The following is a 25,144-nucleotide window of genomic DNA, read 5'->3' as shown; positions in this document are numbered from 1 at the left end:
TCATTTACATGAGCACCCTATTTATACATTTCAGCTCCATAAATTACCTTAAAGTGTTTGTGGTCAAAGTACTTACCATTTTTGTGGAATTGATAATAGAACAGAAGTTCATGTAGTATGTATAAAAGAGCGCCCATTAATTTTGGAAGCCTAGTTGCAAATTGTTTTTCAATTCGTCTATACGTTTTTATTTATTTTATTCCAAAGGAGCTAAAAATTTTACCAAACAAGTTAAAATATAAAAAATATTATTGATTTAAAAGAATAAATCGAACATTTTTAATAAAAATGGAGTCAACAAAAAATAAGAAATATTCTAGATCGTTTCCTGATAGTGACGGAGACGACATAGTAATATCTGGAATGGCAGGAAAATTTCCCAACTGCCGCAACATAATAGAATACCAATATAAACTTTACAACAAGGTAAATATAAAAAATGTAAAAAGCGTACATAACCTTCATAAAACTGCATTTAAAAAACGAAAGTAAACCCAATTCTCGTCTATGACCTGATAATTAAGATAGTTATATAAATACATTTGTCTGAAATACCATGTTTATTTTCATGACCACTAAGGTATAGGTCCATGTAGTAGGGTGTGTAATTTCCAAATATCTCACTTACCATAAGACAGACAAGCAGACGAACAGATAGTCGAATACGGCTAGATCGATAATAAGTTTTATTTCTATATCCGCTACTGATGTTGGCGTTACTATGGTCGTGGCCAACAAAAAATAATATCAAAATTATGAAGATACATAGAACTTTTTGGAAATTGTCAAATGATAAAATAAATTTAAACATTTTTCAAAAGGATGGGCGTGGCATTTTCTTGAATTTTTTGGGCGTTTGAATGGGCGTGGCAACAAACTTGCGCTGAATCTGAACCGCATAAACCGCAAATAACTGACACTCAAACATTAAAAATGTTTTAATTTTGTATGGAATATTTCTATTAATATGTTAAAAACATTTTATTTCACTAGCTATTTTTGATGTTTTTTTAAAATAAACCTAGTAAATGGAAGATGGATCATAATTTCGGTGATCATCAACTGTTCTTATTCGGTATAAAACACTTCTTAAATATGTTATTTCTGTAAGGGTACATAAACTTCTCCTACCAATGCTAGCGTTCTATTTGTTTTATTTTTTTTTACTTTCTATTTGTTTTTGTCAAAACCATTTTCGCGACGCCCACTTTGACACCCCAAATCCCAAATAAACTGTCAAGCCAACATTTTTTTAAATGTTTTGATTTTTAAAATTTTTTTGACAATGCTTATATATCGAATATAAAACAAATGGTGATACTTCCTCACACTCTCACTAGCATAGTAACGCATGTAGGGTGCTTTCTTGTATTAATTAGTTTCCAAATGTTCGTAGGGTTCCGATTTTTATAAAAATAAAACGAAAATCTTTATTAAGTAATAGAAAAACTTATTAACTGTACGTTTGTACGTGCATCAAAATATTGAAAATCTTTCGTGTGTTAGCTCAAAAAAGCTGAGTTCAGTAAAATCAAATTAATAAAATTTGAAAGCTGGAATCGTTTGCCAGTAAAGTTTTTTTTTCGCCACGTCCGCTTTTAAAGATGAAATTTCAAACATTTTCAAAATTTAAAAACTTTACTTTCTTTATGTTGATGTTGATGTTAAGATGCGAAGCGAGTTTATGCAAGCGTTGTTTATTCTAAAACCAATTGTGATGGATATAAGCCAGAAGGTATCACACATCCGTCAGGTATTGTGCAAGAGAAGTTGCTAGAACAGTTTTACAAGGATATAGACAATAAACCGAGTGACTTGGGCTACTTGGAAGCTCACAGCACAGGCACGGTAGTCGGTGATCCAGAAGAATGCAAAGCAATTGATAATGTTTTATGTAGTCAACGGGAAGAGCCATTATTAGTTGGCTCTGTGAAGTCAAATGTTGGTCATTCCGAAGCAGCTTCTGGAATCTGCTCCTTGGTAAAAGCTTGCTTTGCCTTTGAAACTGGCTTAATTGCTCCAAATATAAACTTTACGGAGGTAAAACAAGTTATTGCACCCTTAGCAGAGGGTAGGTTGATTGTTGTAAAAGACGTAATACCTCTACCAAAACCCTATATTGGGATAAACTCCTTCGGGTTTGGCGGAGCTAATGCACATGCACTATTAAAAGGTTATCCAAAGTCGAAAAATAATTTTGGAATACCTCCAGATGATGTGCCGCGGCTACACACATGGGCAGGAAGAACAGAGGAAGCTGTTCAAGAGATTTTTAATGCAGTAGAAAACAAGAGAGAACGCTATAGTCGAGTTCCCCGACTATCTGATACCCGTTACTCAGCTGGTGGAAGTGCGAAGGAGAGTCTTAAACACTGACAGTTTTTGGCAATTTGTGGGCGTTAGTGTGGGCGTGGCAAAAAGTTTTTTTGCAAATCGATAGAAATTTACAAGACTAATACAAATATGAAAAAATATCAAAACATTTTTCAAAAGTGTGGGCGTGGCAGCTTTGCGCGGTTTGTGGGCGTTAGAGTGGGCGTGGCAAAAAGTTTTTGCCAAATCGATAGAAATTTAAAAACCAATATAAAAATGAAAAAATATCAAAACATTTTTCAAAAGTGTGGGCGTGGCAGCCTTGGGCGGTTTGTGGGCGTTAGAGTGGGCGTGGCAAAAAGTTTTTGGCAAATCGATAGAAATTTAGAAGACCAATACAAAAATTAAAAAATATTAAAACATTTTTCAAAAGTGTGGACGTGGCAGTTTTGGGCGGTTTGTGGGCGTTAGAGTGGGCGTGGCAACATCAATCGACAAACTTGCGCTGCTTCTATGCCTTGGGAGTCTGTATGCTTAATCTCAACTTTCTAGCTTTTGTAGTTCCTGAGATCTCGACGTTCATACGGACAGACAGACGGACAGACGGACGGACAGACGGACATGGCCAGATCGACTCGGCTATTGATCCTGATCAAGAATATATATACTTTATATGGTCGGAAACGCTTCCTTCTGCCTGTTACATACTTTTCAACGAATCTAGTATACCCCTTTACTCTACGAGTAACGGGTATAAACATCCGCTGGATGCTGAGTTCGTTGGATTGCTTCAAAATATACAAGAGGAAGATGTGTCTGGTATGGTATTCCGTGGGTATGCAATTTTCGCAAAGCAAGGTACTCGACCATGCAAGTCATTGGCAACAGAAGTTCAGCATTACACTGGCCTTCAGCGTCCCTTTGTTTGGGTTTATAGCGCAATGGGATCACAATGGAACGAAATGGGAGCTTCGTTAATGATAATACCTCGCTTCCGGGAATCAATCGAAATTTGTCACGAATATGCTGCCTAAGTCCATCGAAACGGCTTGCCACAATGGCCCGGACTCGTGCACAATATCTGGTCCACTTTATGATGTTTCCCAATTTGTAGGTGATTTAAAAACGAAGGGAATCTTTACAAAGGAAGTGCCTTGCTCAAATATAGCTTATCACTCAAAATATATTTCACATATGGGGCCGCCATTACTTCAATATATGAATGAAATTATCCCCCATCCTAAACCTAGAACTAAAAAATGGTTGAGTACTAGTGTCCCTAAAATCGACTGGAATAAGGATCAAGCAAAGTTTTGCTCTGCAGAATATCATACCAATAACCTGTTAAATAGTGTACTTTTTGAGGAAACATTTTCGTTGTTACCTCAAAATTCATTAGCTGTAGAAGTAGTGCCTCATGGACTTTTAGGAGCTATTCTTAAAAGGTCAATGCCTAGTGGTGTACATATTCCTCTAACAAACAGGGGTAGCCAAAACAATTTTTTGTCGGCTCTCTGAGAGTATGTATAAATTATATTAAAAATTTTAACTACGTGTGGGTATTTAATTAAAACTCACCTTAAGCGTTATCTATTGTCATATCCGTTACTCGTAGAGTAAAAGGGTATACTAGATTCGTTGAAAAGTATGTAACAGGCAGAAGGAAGGGTTTCCGACCATATAAAGTATAAATATTCTTGATCAGGATCAATAGCCGAGTCGATATGGCCATGTCTATGGTGTAACCCTTCTGCCTGTTACATACTTTTCAACGTATCAAGTATACCCCTTTACTCTACGAGGAACTGGTATAAAAATACGAAAACCAATTATTTTACAAGTCTAACTCAATAACGTCAGAGAGATATACGAAAAAAGTAACTGCAGGCTATGCGCAATATCGGAAATAGTCGTCTACATACTTGCATATTTTTATTTTCTTCATTATCTGAGTAGCGGGTATCTGATAGAAGAATAACTCAAATTTTAAGTTCTCTTTTTTCGAATTTACCTCCAGCTCGGAGCTTTTGGGATCCTGATTATATATTATATTAATTGTTCCTAGAAGATTGCAAGTCTCTTCTCCTAGGCGCTTCAAGTTTTCGACCATTATGGTGTCTTAGTATTCGCATTCTTGCCCTTCCACCGTCTCGTCATCGAATATAATTCACGCTCTCTGCTGAGATGTTCGGCAAGTTCAAGCTAATAAAAGCGTGCTTTTTTCCATCAATCGACCCGAACAATCGCGCTAATGTCCTTGGACCTTTAATTAACTCATATTAAGCCCAAGAAACTAATTTTGAATATTTAAATATTAATAAAAATATTGTTTAATATTTTAGATTGACATGGTTGACGATGATGAACGCCGATGGCGTCATTTTAATCCGGAGATACCAAAAAGATCTGGGAAAATTAGTGAACTTGAAAAGTTTGATGCAACCTTTTTTGGAGTTCATTTTAAGCAAGCACACACCATGGATCCGCAAACACGTATTCTAATTGAGACAGCTTATGAGGCTGTTATCGATTCTGGAGTTAATCCTAAAAGCCTACGTGGATCAAAAACTGGAGTGTATATAGGCTCTTGTATATCTGAATCTGAAAAAACTTGGTTTTATGAAAAGGTTTCTTCTGGCGGGTTCGGAATAACTGGATGTAGTCGAGCTATGATGGCTAACAGAATTTCGTACTGCTTAGGACTAGAAGGTCCTTCGTTTTTACTTGATACAGCTTGTTCTAGTTCGATGTACGCTTTAGACAATGCATTCAGCGCTATTCGAAATGGTGAAATTGACGCTGCAATTATAGGTGGATCTAATTTACTTCTTCACCCATTTGTAACTCTTCAGTTTGCACGGTAAGCCAGAAAATATGGGTTAAAAATATTATATTTCTTTATTAATAATTTAGGCTTGGCGTACTGGCGCCAGATGGGTTTTGTCGTCCCTTTGATAAGAATGCTAGTGGTTACACACGATCGGAGACCATTAATTGCTTATTCTTACAAAAAAAAAAGGATGCGAAAAGAGTTTATGCAAGCGTTGTTTATTCTAAAACCAACTGTGATGGATATAAGCCAGAAGGTATCACATATCCGTCAGGTATTGTGCAAGAGAAGTTGCTAGAACAGTTTTACAAGGATATAGACAATAAACCGAGGGACTTGGGCTACTTGGAAGCTCACAGCACAGGCACGGTAGTCGGTGATCCAGAAGAATGCAAAGCAATTGATAATGTTTTATGTAGTCAACGGGAAGAGCCATTATTAGTTGGCTCTGTGAAGTCAAATGTTGGTCATTCCGAAGCAGCTTCTGGAATCTGCTCTTTGGTAAAAGCTTGCTTTGCCTTTGAAACTGGCTTAATTGCTCCAAATATAAACTTTACGGAGGTAAAACAAGTTATTGCACCCTTAGCAGAGGGTAGGTTGATTGTTGTAAAAGACGTAATACCTCTACCAAAACCCTATATTGGGATAAACTCCTTCGGGTTTGGCGGAGCTAATGCACATGCACTATTAAAAGGTTATCCAAAGTCGAAAAATAATTTTGGAATACCTCCAGATGATGTGCCGCGGCTACTCACATGGGCAGGAAGAACAGAGGAAGCTGTTCAAGAGATTTTTAATGCAGTAGAAAAACATCCGCTGGATGCTGAGTTCGTTGGATTGCTTCAAAATATACAAGAGGAAGATGTGTCTGGTATGGTATTCCGTGGGTATGCAATTTTCGCAAAGCAAGGTACTCGACCATGCAAGTCATTGGCAACAGAAGTTCAGCATTACACTGGCCTTCAGCGTCCCATTGTTTGGGTTTATAGCGGAATGGGATCACAATGGAACGAAATGGGAGCTTCGTTAATGATAATACCTCGCTTCCGGGAATCAATCGAAATTTGTCACCAAACATTATTGCCCAAAGGCCTGGATCTTATACATATATTAACATCCAGTGATCCGGAAATTTACCTTAATATTTTAAATTCGTTCGTAGGAATAGCCGCTGTCCAGATCGGGCTAACAGATGTCTTACGTTCTTTAAACTTGCAGCCTGATTACATTATTGGTCACTCTGTAGGTGAATTAGGGTGCGCATATGCGGATGGTGGCCTGACTGCTCAACAAATGATGTTGGCCGCCTATTATCGAGGAAGAGTTAGCGTGGACCTCGAAAAAATAAGAGGTTCGATGGCAGCAGTAGGTCTAGGCTTTAAAACTGTTTTAAATATGCTGCCTAAGTCCATCGAAACGGCTTGCCATAATGGCCCGGACTCGTGCACAATATCTGGTCCACTTTATGATGTTTCCCAATTTGTAGGTGATTTAAAAACGAAGGGAATCTTTGCAAAGGAAGTGCCTTGCTCAAATATAGCTTATCACTCAAAATATATTTCACATATGGGGCCGCCATTACTTCAATATATGAATGAAATTATCCCCCATCCTAAACCTAGAACTAAAAAATGGTTGAGTACTAGTGTCCCTAAAATCGACTGGAATAAGGATCAAGCAAAGTTTTGCTCTGCAGAATATCATACCAATAACCTGTTAAATAGTGTACTTTTTGAGGAAACATTTTCGTTGTTACCTAAAAATTCATTAACTATAGAAGTAGCGCCTCATGGACTTTTAGGAGCTATTCTTAAAAGGTCAATGCCTAGTGGTGTACATATTCCTCTAACAAACAGGGGTAACCAAAATAATGCGGCATTTTTTTTGTCGGCTCTGGGAAAGTATGTATAAGTTATATTGGAAATTGTAACTCAATATAATTCATTTTATTTATCTTGTAGAATATATTTAAATGGAGTTTTACTACCCGTTGCAAACTTATATGAAAGAATACAGTTTCCTGTTTCACGCACAACACCCAGTGTTAGCTCGCTTATTCGCTGGGATCATAGTGAGGACTGGTTCGTAACAAAATACGAGAATATGAAAACGAAGTCCAGCGGAGAACGTGTGTTTTCAGTTAATTTAGCGAGTGACAACGAAGAGTTTTTAAGTGGACATATAATAGATGGAAAAATCCTTGTTCCAGCTACATGCTATCTTCAATATGTTTGGGAAACATTTTCACTTATGTACCATGGGCCGAGCTATATGGATGTTCCCGTTGAATTCGAGGATATAAGTTTCATGAGAGCTACAAGTATGCCAGTTAATGGTAAAGTGGAGTTAACCGTTATGATTCACTATGGCACTGGCCATTTTGAGGTATTGACAATTTTATTAAATATTCACATTTTATTTATTATTCATTAATAAATTTTTTAGATAACAGAAATGGGCAGTTCAGTGGTTACCGGTATTATTCGTGAGACTGAAAAACCATCTATTCCAGAGGTTTATAATTACCAAAGTAATTCGAAGTTTCCCATGATTGCCAAGAAAGACTTTTACAAGGAGCTAAAACTCCGTGGTTATCATTACAATGGCGCATTTCAAGCCGTTCATTTGGCCCGTTCAGATGGTTTGTTTGGACAGGTTCTATGGAATTATAATTGGGTTACCTTCATGGACGCAATGCTTCAAATTCAAATATTGGGAACTGATTCACGAAATCTCTTATTACCCACCAAAATTCGGAAACTTAGAATAAATGGAGTGCATCATTTCGATTTAATGACCAAAATGGATCCGGAAAATCGAGTTTTTGATGTTTATGTGGACCCCATGTACGATCGGATCATAGCGGGTGGAATAGAAATTGTCGGGTTACATGCTAGTCTAGTGCAAAGACGAAGACCCCCCGGAATTCCAGTTCTTGAGGAATATGTATTTCTCCCGTTTTCTTCATCCTCAATTCTTTCTTTACGAAATGCTGCCCGTGTTTGCGTTCAAATCGCTATTGAGAATAATCCCACCCTAAAATTGAAATTGGTAGAGGTTGGTACAGATGGGATAAATCTCATGCTAACTGAATTTATTGAAGCAATTCAAGATTTACCCGTCATTACTGGCGATTATATCCTCTTAACATCTCAAAATCTAGATGATATTGCAGGAGTTCATATTGAAAATAATAGTTTGTCTACTCAAACTAATTGTCATATTGTTTTATTGGGAGGCTATGAAGAAGACGAATTACAAAATAAAATTACGTCTGCTCACAGTGTACTAGTCGACAATGGATATATTGTGCTCCGACAAAAATCTATAAAAAATGTGTCTTGTAAAATATCGGAACATTTTCGTATAATTACAAGAATTCCGATAGATAAAACTGAAGAAAATGTTGTCCTGTTACAAAAAATTTCAAAAAAACTCGCAGTGCAGCCTATTTTAGTGAAAGTATCTCAATACGATAAAGAATTTGACTGGATTTCAGAGTTGCAGTCTGCAATTACAACAAAAGCCCCAGTGGTTGTGTATTCGTTTAACGAAGTATTGAACGGACTGATTGGTCTTGTAAACTGTTTGCGAAAAGAACCTGATGGTAATTTGATAAGATGCTTTTTTATTGATGATGACTGTGCTCCAGATTTTGACCTGTCTCACCCTTTTTATTCGACTCAGTATTCATTGGGTTTGGCGTTTAACATTTATCGCAATGTAAGTCTGATTTTTATATTTGTCATATATATCTTTTCACCTAAAATATATAAATATATCTTTAATAAGGGTTCTTGGGGAAGCTATAGGCATTTGCAATTACTCAAAAATGATGAGCCATCGGAGAGACTAGATCACATTTACGGAAACGTCATTCAACGTGGAGATTTGTCGAGCTTGCAATGGATAAAAGGACCTTTAGACTCAAAAAATTGCCAGATTAAAATAGCTTTCTCTTCCTTAAATTTTCGAGATGTAATGCTAGCAACTGGTCGGTTAGCCGTTGAATTATATGGGTCAAGCCGAATAGATCAAAACTGTGTATTGGGGTTTGAATACTCTGGCATCAATATGTTAACTGGACGTCGAATAATGAGCATGGTCGTTAAAGGTGGTGTAGCTTCCTATGTACAAGAACCATCAAAACTTATTTGGGATATTCCCGATCACTGGTCATTACAAGAGGCAGCTACAGTGCCAGTGGTGTATATAACTGTATACTATGCATTCTTTATGGCATCCGATATCCGAAAAGGAAAAAGCATTCTTATACATGCTGGTACTGGAGGCATTGGTTTAGCAGCTATCCGAGTAGCATTGGCTTATAACTTGGAAGTTTTCACAACATGTAGTACTGCTCAAAAAAAAGAATTCTTATTAAACACCTTTCCGAAACTAAAAGGTAATATTAAAAAATATTTTAAAATTACATTTTAATAAATATTAGCAAATGTTTGAGAATTTCTATTTTATAAAAAGAATTTTTTCTAGCTCGAAGATAAGTTTTGGCTTAGATTTAAAAAACCAACCAGCACCACAAAAGTGAGGACTAGTATCAAACTGATCTTATTAGGAACTAGAACATGAGGTTACAAGTGTTGAGCGCATGGTTACTCACATTCATTGCTGTTTAAATCAAGAAATATCTAAGCCGATACTAGACTCCGGGTTAGATTAATTGTAACATATAACAGAAATTCTTTTCAAATATTAGGTTCCCATATTGGAAACTCTCGAGATACATCATTCGAGCTTATGGTGCAGCGTGAGACGAATGGAAAAGGGGTAGACTTTGTTTTGAACTCATTATCCGAAGAAAAGCTGCTGGCTTCATTGCGTTGTCTTGGAAAGTCAGGACATTTCTTGGAAATTGGAAAATTTGATATGGCCAGCGATAACAAGATTGGATTGGGTTGTTTTTTAAAAGAAATTACTTTCCATGCGGTACTGGCTGATAGTCTTCTTGTGGCTCCTGATGAAGATATTTGGGTAATAGGTTAATTAAAAAACATTGGAATCTAATCCCTCTAATTTATCTCTTGTTTAATAGCATTTAAAAGCCCTTATTGACTTGGACATTTCTAAAGGAATCATTCAACCGTTACCCGTTAAAGTGTTCCTGGCTCATGAAATTGAACAGGCCTTCAGACATTTGGTTGGTGGCAAACACATAGGAAAAGTTGTTATTCAAGTTCGTGAACAGCCACACGATCCATCAACATTACCTGTCCGCGTTCTTAGCCAAGTTTATTTTAAGAACAATCTTACTTATGTTATTCCTGGTGGTCTAGGAGGTTTTGGAATGGAATTGTCTGATTGGATGGCTCTACGTGGAGCTCGAAAGCTTTTGCTGAGCTCTAGCCGTGGCATTACAAAAGATTATCAGTTATTTAGAATGGCGTAAGTCAATTCATAATTTAATGTGTATTTTAATATATATTTAGTGATATTTTCAAATTAGGCTTTGGAAAACTTATGGCTGCGAAGTCGCTGTAAGTACCGCAGATATAGCATCAAAAAATGGATGCGCTCAACTACTTTCTGAGGCTACTGGTATGGGCCCAGTGGGAGGAATTTTTAATCTCGCAGTTGCGTTAAAAGATAACATTTTTCCAAACCAAAATGTAAACCAATTTTTAGAATGCTTTGCACCAAAAGCTATCGCAACCAAAAACCTGGACGACCTATCCCGAATTTATTGTCCAGAGCTGGAACATTTCGTAGTTTTTTCCAGCGTGTCTTGTGGCCGGGGAAATGCCGGCCAATCAAATTATGGAATGGCTAATTCAGTTATGGAACGTATAATTGAGCATCGCAATAGAGACGGCTTTCCAGGTAAAGCTATTCAATGGGGTGCAGTTGGTGAAGTGGGCTTAGTGGCAGATATGGCAGAGGACAAAATAGACATGGAAATAGGAGGTACTCTACAACAACGAATTTCATCGTGTATTCAGGAACTGGACCACTTACTTAGCGCTGATGCATCAATTGTTTCAAGCATGGTTGTCGCTGAAAAACGCACTGTGCGGACTGGGCATGAAAGCGTTATTGACGCCGTCATGAATATAATGGGAATACGAGACTTAAAATCTGTTTCTTTAGGTACAACACTTTCAGAAATGGGTATGGACTCATTAATGGCTGTTGAGATTAAGCAAACTTTAGAACGCGACTTCGAGTTAATTTTAACTCCACAAGATTTACGACTGCTGACTTTTCAAAAACTCCAAGAGTTTATTGACGCTAAAGAAAAAGAGAATACAGATGACAAGAAAATTATATTTGCTTCCGACAATAAGCTTTTGGGAATGGAGCTATTAATTCGAAACTTAGGCGATGAAGCGAACTGTGACCAAGTAATAATCCCGCTCAAGACATCTGCAGCTCCCTCAAAACAGAACCTTCAACCAAACATTTTTATACCTGGATTAGAGGGTACAGCTGGAGGTGCATGGTACAAATTAGGATCAAGTCTGCAAAGCCGGGCTAGTGTTTTACAGCTCCATCAGTTTGCACATTTGGAAAATCTTAAAGATGTGGCACAGCAAAGCTTTGATGTAAATAAGATGTTATATATCATGTACAGCTTATTAATTATTGTCTTATATTTTACAGCAAGTTAAACCCATTTTAAAGCAAACAGAACCCTTTTATATAATTGGATATTCGTTTGGAACGTTTATAGCTCTACAGCTTGCTGAGTTGCTCGAAAATTCTGGGTTCCGTGGACATATTATGTTATTAGATGGAGCACCACATTTTTTGAAACGACTTACTAATTTACACTTGGGCGACCAATTTTCGGATAACGACCTTTATGATCTACTTTTTTCTAGTATTGTTAATCATATATTTCCAGAAGAATCTAAGGAATCTATATCCGCAGTCTTTCACCAAATGGACTGCATCTCAGAAAAAATGTCGCTGTTTATGGAATATGTTGAAAAACAAAATATATACAGCAAGAAATACTCTTCGACAATGGTAAAAGCCATGTTCAACAGAGTAAAAATGGCTGCTTCCTTTGATTTAGATGGTATAGCCAAAATTAAATCTCCAATTACTTTAGTTCGGCCGGCTGAGGCTTCACTGCAAGATATTGATGAAGACTATTGCATTTCGTTACTGACATCTGGGGCTGTAACACTGAAAGTAATTGAAGGAAATCATACAACTATGTTAGATAATCCAGCGCTAAGTCAGATAATTGATGATTTTGATCCAGTACTTCTGGAAGATAAACATTTTGAAGAATATATAAGAAATGACAAACCGGTTTCAGTTGTATAAAAAATTATTATAAAACTTTCAGTTGTTCCACTAATTAAAAAATATTTATGTATGTAATTTTCTTATTATTTGACAAATAAATTGCATTGATAAACTAGTTCACATTATTTTATTTCTGTCAAGATCACCTACAGATATACTTCCGTAAATGGAAGTATATGGAAAGTATAGATGATAGATGGAAAGTATCACGGTTGGAAGTTTTTCTTAATTTTATTTTGTCAATTTTGATCACCGCCCTCAGGTATTAAAATGTACTTTGTGAAGTTTGGTGGCGATGCGTGTTGCGCGTTGCATAGGCTGCGAAAGCGAGAATTAAATTGCATAGCGAACAGCATAACGCCAAGCCAAAGGTTTAGGCGCAAGAGAACTAGAGCAAGACAGAGAGCGTGTGTGAGACAAGAGCTTAGGTGTTCAATCAGCTGATCTGCATAGAAAAACAAGAGAGAACGCTATAGTCGAGTTCCCCGACTATCTGATACCCGTTACTCAGCTAGTGGAAGGGAGAAGGAGAGTCTTAAACACAATTTTTGGCGGTTTGTAGGCGTTATAGTGGGCGTGGCAGAAAGTTTTTTGGCAAATCGATAGAAATTTACAAGACCAATATAAAAGTGAAAAAATATCAAAACATTTTTCAAAAGTGTGGGCGTAGCAGCTTTGGCCGGTTTGAGGGCGTTAGAGTGGGCGTGGCAAAAAGTTTTTTGGTAAATCGATAGAAAATTACAAGACCAATATAAAAATGAAAAAATATCAAAACATTTTTCAAAAGTGTGGGCGTGGCAGTTTTGGGCGGTTTGTGGGCGTTAGAGTGGGCGTGGCAACATGAATCGACAAACTTGCGCTGCTTCTATGTCTCTGGAGTCTGTATGCTTAATATCAACTTTCTAGCTTTTGTAGTTCCTGAGATCTCGACGTTCATACGAACGGACAGACGGACGGACGGACAGACGGACAGACGGACGGACAGACGGACGGACAGACGGACATGGCCAGATCGACTCGGCTATTGATCCTGATCAAAAATATATATACTTTATATGGTCGGAAACGCTTCCTTCTGCCTGTTACATACTTTTCAACGAATCTAGTATACCCTTTTACTCAACGAGTAACGGGTATAACAAGAGAGAACGCTATAGTCGAGTTCCCCGACTATCTGATACCCGTTACTCAGCTGTTGGAAGTGCGAAGAAGAGTCTTAAACACTGACAGTTTTTGGCAATTTGTGGGCGTTAGAGTGGGCGTGGCAAAAAGTTTTTTTGCAAATCGATAGAAATTTACAAGACTAATACAAAAATGAAAAAATATCAAAACATTTTTCAAAAGTGTGGGCGTGGCAGCTTTGGGCGGTTTGTGGGCGTTAGAGTGGGCGTGGCAAAAAGTTTTTTGGCAAATAATATAATTATGTCTCCAATGTGGGCAATTACTTAAGAAATACATTTGGGAGATGCTGGCGGCTGCGAGACCCGACATACTCCCCGCGGTGAAGGCGTGGCTTTCAATGGCATCTTTAAGGGGTAGCAGATTCAGCTTATTCACTGCCCGCTCCGTTAATCCTGTTGGTGTCCTCAGCACAGCAACTCGTCCGACTCCATATCTTCGAGAGCGCAACTTCGATCGCTGCTGCAGTAAGGTTAAATACTCTTCCTTCTATGGGAACCAGAAAATCTGCTGCTGATTGAAGTTTAGCTGGTCACATCTGGCTCGTTAAACGATGAAGGCGGGTCACCATTCAAAAAATACGCTGGATTAAAACATCAAGATCAGCAGGGCTTTCTGAAATGAATATTAAAGGTCGAGAATTAACTAAGAATGTTTCTTAGCTCATCGAAGGTCAAAATGGAAGAGCCCACAGCTTTGCTGTCTTGACTGCAGCATCCCAAATACCACCAAGGTGAGGTGAGTGAGGAGGAATGAAACGCCACCCGACTTCTTCCGCCAGGCAGAAATCCAACACTGCTTTAGTGTGGTCGTCCCTGAGGAAAAAACGCCTCAGTTCAAGCAACTCATTCCTTGCGCAAGTTAGTTGCATTGTCGGACCAAATTTGTTGTGGCCTCCTTCTTGTGCATATGAACCGTTTTAGGGCGTGCACGAAAGAAACAGTAGAGATATCTTTAATAACATCCAAATGTATCGCCTTGGTTGCAAAGCAAAAAAACAAACAAGTAGGATTTTACAGGAGCTCTAATGCGAGCCTTACGTTTTTTTTTTCCCCAATAGGCCAGTATTAAAACCTTATTATGCTGAGAAGAGCGCGAGGACCAGTTGTAGGTTGCGTTCATGAGCGTGATTTATAAAGGCCATAGTAAATGGGTGATCCTTCGGTAGCATGATTGGGTGGCTGCCATTCAAATCCAACGAAGAGATCTCTAATCCAACTTGGTCAATGAAGGGTGACAGAAAGGCAAGTGAACTAGACGGCTGTACTACCCTTTTGGTCTGCAAGGATGGATTGTCATTCCACAAATAAGCAAGCTAAACCAAGACGCAGCAACAGAGAAGTTCCACTTTAAACGTCAGTTACAGTAAGCTGAATGTCGATGTCGAATGCGGTTGCAAAACTAATGGATGTATCCAAATGTGCGCTGGAAAGCAGCAAATGAGTTCGCATATTTGGAACATGCAACAATATAAGTGTACGGAGACTTTACAACCAAGACTATTTGCTGAAGTTCCAGTATTGGCTTCTCCGTTAATACTGTTTGTGACCAATCACTTATTGGGCGGCCCATGGGCCCACAAAGGAGACTGGTGAAGCTCTCTAGGAAGAGCTCCTTGAGAAAAAGTATCTGCCGGATTTAAGGCAGTGGGAGCGTTTCGCCATTTTATTGTACTGTTTAACTACTGAATTGCAGCCACTCAGTTTGCAAGAAACACGTTAAATTTTAAGGGCTCCTACTAGACCCAAGAAAGCATCACAGTTAAGAAGTAGAATTTCCCTTCGAATACGTTCAATTAACACTATAAGTCAAGCTAGGAGTTCAGCTTCGCGTTCAGTTTGTGAATGGTTAGGGTCTTCAAAGCAGCACGAGACTTTGAACAAAGTAAGTGGCTGCTGTTCGATTGTCCCCTAGAAACGAAATATATACACGCTCCATTAACTTCAATGCTGGCATCGCAAAAGCCATTAATCCTAATTCAGAGCTTGAAGAAGGGGTCAATCGTGGAAACGAGGCATAAATCTGCACAAAACTACAGCCATTTTGAATCTTGCGCCAAAGGTAGGCTTTCCTCCAAGGACAACTTTCACAGCAGCTGAAGAAAAATCTTTGACTTTGTGATTACAACCAAACCAAGAGAATCGTAGAACCGTGCGATTTTGGATGAAATCATACGTCGGTGAAACCTTGATGTTGATTAAAGGGTTGAAAATGAGAACAAAAGCTTAGCGAGAGGCTGGTACATAAATACCAGTTTCTTAGTTTAAATTTTCTTGATAGGAGTGCGGACGTCAGCTGGCGGCAGATATCAAATCATCAACATAAAAGTCACTGTGAAGAATCTCATGCATCGACCTTACTGAATCTCTCCATAAAAAGCACTGGAAGTAGCTATTCTCAGGCGAAACCCTGACACACCGATACATTTTACAGATGTCTCCTGTGATTGCAAAGGGATGCAAGATGCAAGAAGAATTATTTTGGCAGAATCACTGGACCAGCCATCAGAAGCAAATAAAGCGTTTAAACAAATGAGCTTCACAGTAAAGCTCTTTCTTAGTAGCACGGACAATGGATTCGGCACAACCTGCCATCCTTCAAAACAACCGAAGCTGCACCTCAAGACGATCCAGTTGAGTTTTCTCATTGGGCGGAACAACCGCGTACGACGATATTAAAGCCATGCCATTGGTGCTGTAGCCTCTTTTATACGCAAGCCCCGCTAAAGCTTGACTTGACAAACGCACAGCAGGTCGTAAAATAGACTGGCACCCATAAATAAATCAAGGCGCTGAGGGCGATTAAAATCGGTATCTGCGAGCTTAAAGTTCTGGGATATGTTGCAGTTACAAACGTCGATGTTAAAGGGGAGCTGATGTTCGGTTATACTGGAAGCAATAACAGCAGTAATGGAAGTCAAGTACTCGGAGTTTCGAGATCGCATTGTTAAGTTAACTGTAAAACCATTTATCTCGAAACTAGGGTCACCTACTTCGGTAACACAAGCAGACGATAAGAGTTGAAGATGTGCCAGGCAATTCGAGTGACGAAGACAAGGCTAAGTTTCCCAAGTGATGTAGTGCTAAAAATCCGCACGGCAGAGACTTTTACAAAATGTTTGGATAAAATCGATGCCTGTGAAATTGTAAAATTTGAATGGGTAAGTTTAAAATATATCTATAATAATGTTGTTCTATTTACCTTCGAAGGTCCAAAACTCGTTTAGATGGGGGTTATATATATGTACAATATAACAAGATACTGCATAAGGCGTATGCGTCACAAAAATATCCTCCCGATTTTCCCTAAGGAAATTGTGAAGTGCATAATTTATAAAGATTGCCGGTATACGCATATTTCATTTAGCTCTGGGTACTATTATCGATTTCCAATATGTTAATGTGGATCCGTTTTCTACATTTGGTTTTAATCGTGGAACTATTGAACCTTTCACCAGAATCATCAATTATTTAGCGCTTGTAGTCGGTTGAATGCCGTAAGTCTGGTGACGCCATCTACGAGGAATGTTTTGGTGGAAAATGTGCTATAACATTGGTTACTTTCAACGTTATCTAACGATTCCTGATTAAGCCGGTCTTTATCGTCGGTGTCCTTTCTTTTGCCTTAATTAGCAGTATCTGTTATGCGAAAAATTAATGGGAACAAAAAAAAGCTTAAAACGATGATGGAAGAAATGTCAGAGTCCGAAAATATAAAAAAGGGTTTTTTTGCAATCGTGAATTTTTTTCGATTACGTAAGAATCAGGCGATGTGAAGTTGAGCAAAAAAAAAAAGAGCTAAGGCAAAGTTAGTGAGAGAGATTGAGTTTTTTGTTGGTTTGAGTGATTTTTTTTCTTTCGCGGTTGCGCTTTCTTTGAGGATCCCAGGTGAATAAACTATGGTGAGAGAAAAATTTTAGTTATTATACCCGTTTCTCTTAGTGTAATGGTATACTAGATTCATTGAAAACTATGTAACAGGCAGAAGGAAGCGTTTCCGAACATACCAAGTGTAGCAACTTCTTCAGTGAATGCCACACACTTTATGGCTCATAAAGAAAAGCTTAGGTCAGCGTCTGCTTTATTTCCTGCTCGCGCCAACCTATAGTAAACTAAATCATAAAAAAATAATATTAACAGAGCATTGAACTGCAGTTGCAAAACAGTTCACACGGGCACCTGCAATTCCTACTAAATATTAGCCACAACAGGAAATGGCCAAGCAGTTCACACGGGCACATGCGGGCCTACGAAATATTGACAACAACAGGAAATAGCCAAATTTATTAAGAAGTCATCAGCAGAACTGCAATTAACCAATTACAGCCGACTGCACAACTGACAAACTGTTCGTCGCTACCACCGTCGCTGCACCAGAGCTGCCACCATCGCTGTCACCGCTACACCAAATTCTGATTCCCAGATTAGGGAACTAGAGTAGAACTTCAATTTAGTCTTAACTTTGAATCCAATCAATAAAGTTGCAAAAATAAATTTGTAAAATTTATTTTTTATTTTCATTAATAAACAAATAAATTAACTTATATCTAAAAACCCCTACCGCCAGACGTCGAAAAATCAGACTGTTTGAGCGATACATTCGGACTCCATAACCTGCTGCTATTTGACCGACCTCAAATTATTTCTCATTAAAAGGATTAAAAAGTTTTTTTTTCCGATATATGATATACAAAAATGATAAAAAAAAGTGATCTCAAAGTCATACCACTATTCTGATACGCCTTTACGCACGTTCTCTGTTGCATAAGTTTTTATGTATATAATGTGTAGGACTATAATATAAGAATTAGTAAGCGTGCACTGATACTACAGAAGTTCAATGTTTTATACAAAGTCAAATTACTTACATATTACAGGAATCTAGATTGTTGAACCTATTACATCGTTCCTTATTGAATAAGAAAAGTCCTAGCGTGTGGTGGCATTTTAGAGCCCTTATCCTGGAATTGGACCTGGGTCGAGGGAGAGGCATTCGATGTTCAGGCACCAGGTTGAAAGCTTAAGCTCGTCTTGGTAAAACTATAGGAGCTAAATTAATTGACAATCATTTTTTTTTTTTCAAATTTTTGCTATTCATACCTACAAACGTCGCTCTGAGGGCTATTGTCTTTGTGGGCTTAAGGATGGGCGTGGCAAAAAGTTTTTCTTTAGATCGATAGAACTTTACAATACAAATAAAAAATCATCAAAACATTTTCTAAAAGTGTGGGCGTGGCAGTTTTGACGGTTTGTGGCCGTTAGACTTGGCGTGGCAAAAAGTTGTTTTGCCAATCGATATAAATTTACAAGACTAATACAAAAACAAGAGAGAACGCTATAGTCGAGTTCCCCGACTATCTGATACCCGTTACTCAGCTAGTGTAAGTGCGAAGGACAGTTTTTGGCGGCTTGTGGGCGTTAGAGTGGGCGTGGCAACCTGAATCGACAAACTTGCGCTGCGTCTATGTCCCTGGAGTCTGTATACTCAATCTCAACTTTCTAGCTTATGTAGTTCCTGAGATCTCGACGTTCATACGGACAGACGGACGGACAGACGGACATGGCCAGATCGACTCGGCTACTGATCCTGATCAAGAATATATATACTTTATATGGTCGGAAACGCTTCCTTCTGCCTGTTATATACTTTTCAACGAATCTAGTATACCCTTTTACTCTACGAGTAACGGGTATAATTAAAAAAATATAAAAACATTTTTCAAAAGTGGGCGTTAGTGTGGGCGTGGCAACATGAGTCAACAAACTTGCCTCAGGAGTCTGTATGCTTAATATCAGCTTTTCCAGCTTTTGTAGTTCCTGAGATCTCGACGTTCATACGGACAGCCGGACATGGCTACATCGACTCGGCTATTGATCCTGATCAAGAATATATATACTTTATATGGTCGGAAACGCTTCCTTCTGCCTGTTACATACTTTACAACGAAAAAACTCTTTGAGTTCTGATGTAGTTGCGCCTCGTGATACAATATCAGCCAGGTTGGCTGCGCTAGGCACAAACCTACAATGAATATCTTTTGTTAGGTCATGAATTTCAAAGATTTTGTTTCCGACGAATGTTAAGAGTGTCACTGAGTGGTCTTTATGGTAGTGAGGTACGATTTGCGAATTCGTCCAAAAGTATTGCTTATCTGCAAGGATATGCTTTATTTTTAGGTACAGTTGCGCTAGCAAGTGCGCTCCACATAATTCCAGTTGGTGTAGAGATTTTTCTTCGCTGGTGAGACTCTTGAGCCAGCTAGACATAAGCTCGAATTGATAAATCGCAGAATCCGTGTCGGGACTTAGACACTTGCTCCAAGCTATGCGGATGGCTTGATTTCGTCCCAATTGAGTCCGGCGGGCCACAGCTCTTGAAGAATTATCTTAGCGACTTAATTGGTGACAAGAGTCCTTAATGTGTCAAACAGAGTCGATGCTATTGATAGTGTAATAATCCGCTTCTTTAGTGAATGCAACATAGGGCTTTCGGTTACTTATTTCGATTACTAATATCGCATAAAATAATTAGTGGTAGGCCGGCATCTGACTGAGGGGTTGGGCATGAGTCTGGATGTGACTGGTTAACTGGAACCTATTTGAGATGAGACGCATTTCATGTTAGTTTTCTACCACCCCCTTTGATTTCTACAATGTTATTCTGTCTTTCTAACACAGTAAATTCCGTCTTGTCGAAGTTTGATGTAAGTTTGTTAGATAACACTACGTTTTTCAAAAATAATTTATCGCCCAATTCGATATCGATTTCATTTGTTCCTCTTCTTGTGTCGGCTGTCTGCTTTCCCTTACACTTTCCAATTATGTCTTTATCCCTCTCCCCAGAGTAAAAGGTTCGCTTGTAGATCTCCCTAATGACTGGTATTTTGTCACGGATAACCCTGTTGAACATAAGTTTTGTGGGCGCTGCCCCTGTTGTTTCATGTGGGGTTATATTGTACATGAGGAAAAATTTTTGCATTTTTATTCACTGCACGTGTCGCAAGAAGAAGATGAGCCAAATCTGTTCGCTAGTGATCGTACATATAAAAAATACTTCCTAGCGATGGTACGTATAAAAATACTCAAAAATAAATCGATAACAAAATGGACTGTTTCCACTGGACTAATCTGGAAAAGTTACTAATAGAATTGAACATCCCGCCCTCCTTGCAATATAATTGTAATAGTGCAGAGACGGAAGGGGGCGACTGGTCGATCAGCCACTGCAGGAACCGGAAAGAACCCACCCGAAGATGGGGTTTTGAGTCTATAGGGCCTTCGAGGTCCCGGGTATGGCTCCGGGCAGCAGCACTCGATTATTAACATCAGCACCAAGCAAATGGTTCATGGCTTGAAAAAGCGGTTATTTGCCACTGTCACGCTAGCGAAGGACTCCTTAAGCCCTTCTGACAATTCCCTGGACGGGTTACGGAGTTGGTGCTGGGTTTCCGTCTTGAGGATCACTTCGAGCTTGATGGCTTCCGTCACCGGAGAGCATATAACCGCCGAGCACGCCCACTCCTGGTCAACTCGCTCTACCGTTAGGCCGAACGCCGTTGCCATTGAGGCGTTGATGCGGCTCAGAGGTGAGCATGGGTCCAGCATGGCTGTTGAAGGTCTTGGTCCGGCTGTCAAATAAAACGGTCGCCGTCGGTAGGATGCTGACGATTCTTATTTGTATGAGAGATGAGAGGGTTATCACAGAAGCGGCCCTTGGCTGTCTAGCTGTTGATCGTTGCCGTGGGGTCCTCTCAATTCTAGTACCAATCGGTCGGCGCGTTTCATCGGCGGTATCCAAGTGGAGGAGCGTGTGGTGGCCCCTGGGCACACACGACAAGAATCCGTTGACCGGCAGGATCTTCCGGAATGCTGATGGGTCAGACAACTTGGCCCCGGAGTCGCTTCGCTGCGCTTAAATTGAGGAAGCTTTTGCACTTCCGCAGTGCAAGCACTCCTCGGCAGATGCGGCACCGCCCATTTGTTACGTTTGTGAAGTTCCTGAAGGTATCGGACTGGATTTCAGTTGCTGCGAGGAGGGGCCCACCAAAGAAAAAAATGTCCTGAAGTAAGGGCCAACAGATCAGTCGGATCCTCGGATGAAGGAGAGAGTGGTCTGGAGTTCAGGCAGGTTTTTATTTTACACAGAAGGGTTGAAAGCTCCTCAAAGGTGTATTTGTAGGAGGAAGTTGTCTTATAAAAAAGAGATTTGAAACTTTTGACCTTCGCTTCCCAGATACCACCTCTTATGGTGGCTATAATAGCTGAGCACCGTTGATTTTATTGCCTCCAAGAAACCTTCAGTCAACACGTTGGAGGCTCCTACAAAGGTCTTTCCGTTATCGGAAAAGACTTGTGCCGGGCAGCCACGACTCGATACAAACCGCGCGAAGGCACGTAGAAATTTCTCCGTGGTGAGATCAGAAGCAGCTTCTATATGGATTGCTCTAGTGCTGAAACACATACCCTTTCGTGATCAAACACGCTCTGCCAGTATACTTTTTGATCTGAAAAGGCCCGGCAAAGTCAACACCAGTGTGTAAACGGACGTGAGAAGGTGGATCGCTCTTTGGGGAGAACTCCCAAGTGTTGCGATTGCAGTCTTTTCTTGTGGATTGTGCAAACCCGACAGGAGCTCGTTATGGCTTTCAACAAGTTTTTTAACTTTGGTACCCAAAACATTAATCGGATGAGCTGTGTGATGAGCTGAAACCCGCCATGCAATGAAATCTTGTGAGTAAATTAAGCCATGAGCCGTGTGAAGTTATTGGAATATGGAATTGTGCTTGGACTAATTCGTCCACGCTAAATTCGAAAGGAAATAATATATCGGGCTTTTTTAATCGATTAATGAAGCGCTGGATAATCGCAGTTACTCGGACTGCTCTATTGAAGCTGGAAAAACGCGTGGAGAAATCAGACGGATTCGAAACGGCCAGGAAGCAATTTTTGACTGGACACTTCTCCAGGTCCGTTTCCGATATACCAACAGAGCTGAGGGGCCACAGCTTTCGTGTGCTGCTCAGCCATTGGGGCTCTTGCCACCACAGCTCACTATCCCGTAAGTCCTGAGCTCACACCCTTTGGCTTGCCAGATCGGCAGGGTTCTGTTCGGACTTGACATGGTGCCACGTTCCGTTAACTGGGCTCTGGGCAATTTTCGCAGCCCGATTTGCCATGAAAATCGTCCAGAAACATGGAGGCTTTTGTAGCCTTGCCAAAATCAGTCCAAACCGAAAAATTGGAGCCTTCTGGAAGGGAAGGAAGGAGCGCTGCGCATATTGTCTTTATGGGTGCAGCTCGTGTCTTTGCAGCGAGAAGATGAGTGGTTACCATATTAGTGCTTTCTACACGAACGTATATTGCTGTTCTACCCAGACTGCTGGGTAGAGGTTGGTCCCAGGAAAGCTCTTGATGCCAGATTTCCTGAATGAAAATCTTAGCGCGCACTACATAAGGAGCAAGCCATCCTGCTGGGTAGAACAGTTTGGCAATTTGCGATAGAACCTCGCGTTTAGAAAAGGAGGGCTTGGATCTAGCTCGTATAGAACGAAGAAGCACTCATCAGTGTCGGCTTTCCACCTGACACCGAGAGTTTTGGCGACGCTGGCTTCTTCTAAATTAATAAAGTCTGCGTTAGGCTTGTGATCATGCGGGTTATCACTAAGGAGCTCTTAATGGTTGGAGGTCCACTTCCTAAGAAGGAACCCTGCTGACGCTAGACCTTCCCGCAGTTCACTTATTGCCACAATGGCATCCTTTATTGTGTGTGCGCAAGCCAGGACATCGTCAACGTACATATGTCCTTTTAGGATTTGACTCGCGATGGGATATTGCAAAAGGATATCTTCGGAAAGATGTTGCAAGACCCGGATGGCTAGGAACGGGGCACAATTAATGCCAAATGTGACCGTTTGCAACTTATAGTCACAGATTTTTTCTTTTTTGTTGCGAAAGGGAATCCGCTGAATGCGGATGAACAATGATTTGCCGATACATCTTCGTTATATCGGCCTTGAATATGCAGCGGAAAAAACGCCATTTAATAACCTGAATCGTGAGGTCAGATTGGAGGACTGGTCGTGGATGAAGGACGTCGTTGAGACTTTGTCCATTGGATGATGGACTGGAGGCGTTAAATACAACGCCTAGCTTCGAGGTTGTACTATCAGGCTTAAACACTGCGTGATGTGGCAAGTATTACTTGGAGGAACCTCTTGCATGTGGCCTAGGTCCAAAGACTCTTGTACTACCGAATCGTATTAGAGTTTCTATTCGGGGTTCTTTTTGAACCTATTCTCGTTTCGGAGAAATTGAGACAGAGCTTTGGATCTTGAATGTCCCAAGCTTATGCTGTCAGGAGTTTTGAATGGAATAGACACAACATACCTTCCCTCATTATTCCTTGTAGCGGTGCAAACAAATTTGCAGTCGAAGTCGGAATCTGGCTTGTTTACCATCTTCGATGGTAGATCTTTCACCTCTCAAAACCTTGTTAAAAGGTTTTCGGGTCTTTGGTTTCGGCTGATCGAGACGCGTGTGGTAAACGACGAAATAACCATGGAATTGGCTGGATCTTTCACACAACCTAAAAGGATCCACCCGAAAATGGTCTCTCGACCGAGAAGTGACCCACAAATATTGGATCTGAAGCCGCCTAGGAGAATAGCCGGCATGATGTCGGCGCCAATAAGTACGTCGATCTGCGAACTCCGGTAAAAGGAAGGATCAGCGAGTGGTAAATCAGGAATTTGATTTACGAAGTTGGGAGTCATCGGATACGATGGAAGATTGCCAGCCAGCTGCAGCAAGGCGAAGGCCGAAGCTTCGATCTTGATGCAAGGTTTGGACGGACAGCCAATATCGAAGTGACATAACTTCTCAGGCCTTGCAGCTACGGCTTGGGGTAGGCCTGCTACTTGTGCATGGACAATTTGGAAAATGGGTTTCACTATGCTGAACATGCGTTCTGAAACAAAGGTCGCCTCACTCAAAGCACGAGCCTTAAAGCATGTTCCACGATGACAGTAATTAATCACTGCGGTTCCTAATAGGACATTCTGAGAGTTGTAGACGAAATAGTTCTGAACATTTAAGAATTAGTGGACTGTATTGGATTATGCGAGTCTGTTGTAAAGACAGGAGGTGTCGAGCTGGAAGGAGCCGCAAGAGTTTTCGGATTGACGCCACGGTGAAGCAGGGTGTTATGGCGTCCTTTGCATGTGAAACAATTATGGATGCTTGTACATTAAGCAACTTGATGTTGGCGTGCAAAAAAGTTTAAACAAAGCGTTTGCTGTATGTGCAGCGATCTTGGACGGACATTTGTAGAAACAACGGACGTAAATGGATCGGATGATTTTCTTTGGAGCACAGTTTGCACGACTGCGATTAAAAATTAACCTTATTCTCGAAATATTTGATTCTTTTCGGAGGCACAGGATCCTTTTTGGACTTCTGGAAGTTCTGTGCAGTAGATTTAGGTTTAATTTCCTGAATAGCCTCGAGAGTGTTACGTCGGTGTATTCGTGCCTGTGTCCTGGGAAAGGAC

The 25,144-nt window shown here is 40.0% G+C and overlaps 1 protein-coding gene across 2 annotated transcripts; it reads left to right on the top strand.

Moving 5' to 3' along the window:
* Positions 1–205: 205 nt before the first annotated feature.
* Positions 206–12,533, top strand: LOC120457854 (fatty acid synthase). Of its 2 annotated transcripts, XM_039645372.2 has the most exons (10): positions 247–426; positions 4,656–5,173; positions 5,227–7,044; positions 7,105–7,528; positions 7,589–8,866; positions 8,936–9,548; positions 9,861–10,135; positions 10,197–10,546; positions 10,608–11,703; positions 11,762–12,533. In XM_039645372.2, exons 1-10 carry the CDS (start codon positions 289–291, stop codon positions 12,434–12,436), a joined length of 7,185 nt encoding a protein of 2,394 aa, XP_039501306.1. In that variant the 5' UTR covers positions 247–288; the 3' UTR covers positions 12,437–12,533. The 2 variants fall into 2 exon arrangements, with proteins under 2 accessions (XP_039501307.1, XP_039501306.1); XM_039645373.2 differs by lacking the exons at positions 8,936–9,548; positions 9,861–10,135; positions 10,197–10,546; positions 10,608–11,703; positions 11,762–12,533 and having other exon boundaries at positions 206–426; positions 7,596–7,826.
* The last annotated feature ends 12,611 nt before the right edge of the window (positions 12,534–25,144 follow it).

The sequence above is a fragment of the Drosophila santomea genome, unplaced genomic scaffold (assembly GCF_016746245.2).
Source record: "Drosophila santomea strain STO CAGO 1482 unplaced genomic scaffold, Prin_Dsan_1.1 Segkk85_quiver_pilon_scaf, whole genome shotgun sequence".
Taxonomy (NCBI): Eukaryota; Metazoa; Arthropoda; class Insecta; order Diptera; family Drosophilidae; genus Drosophila; species Drosophila santomea.
The sequence above is the reverse complement of the archived record's forward strand: the minus strand, read 5'-3'. Positions and strand labels throughout refer to the sequence as shown.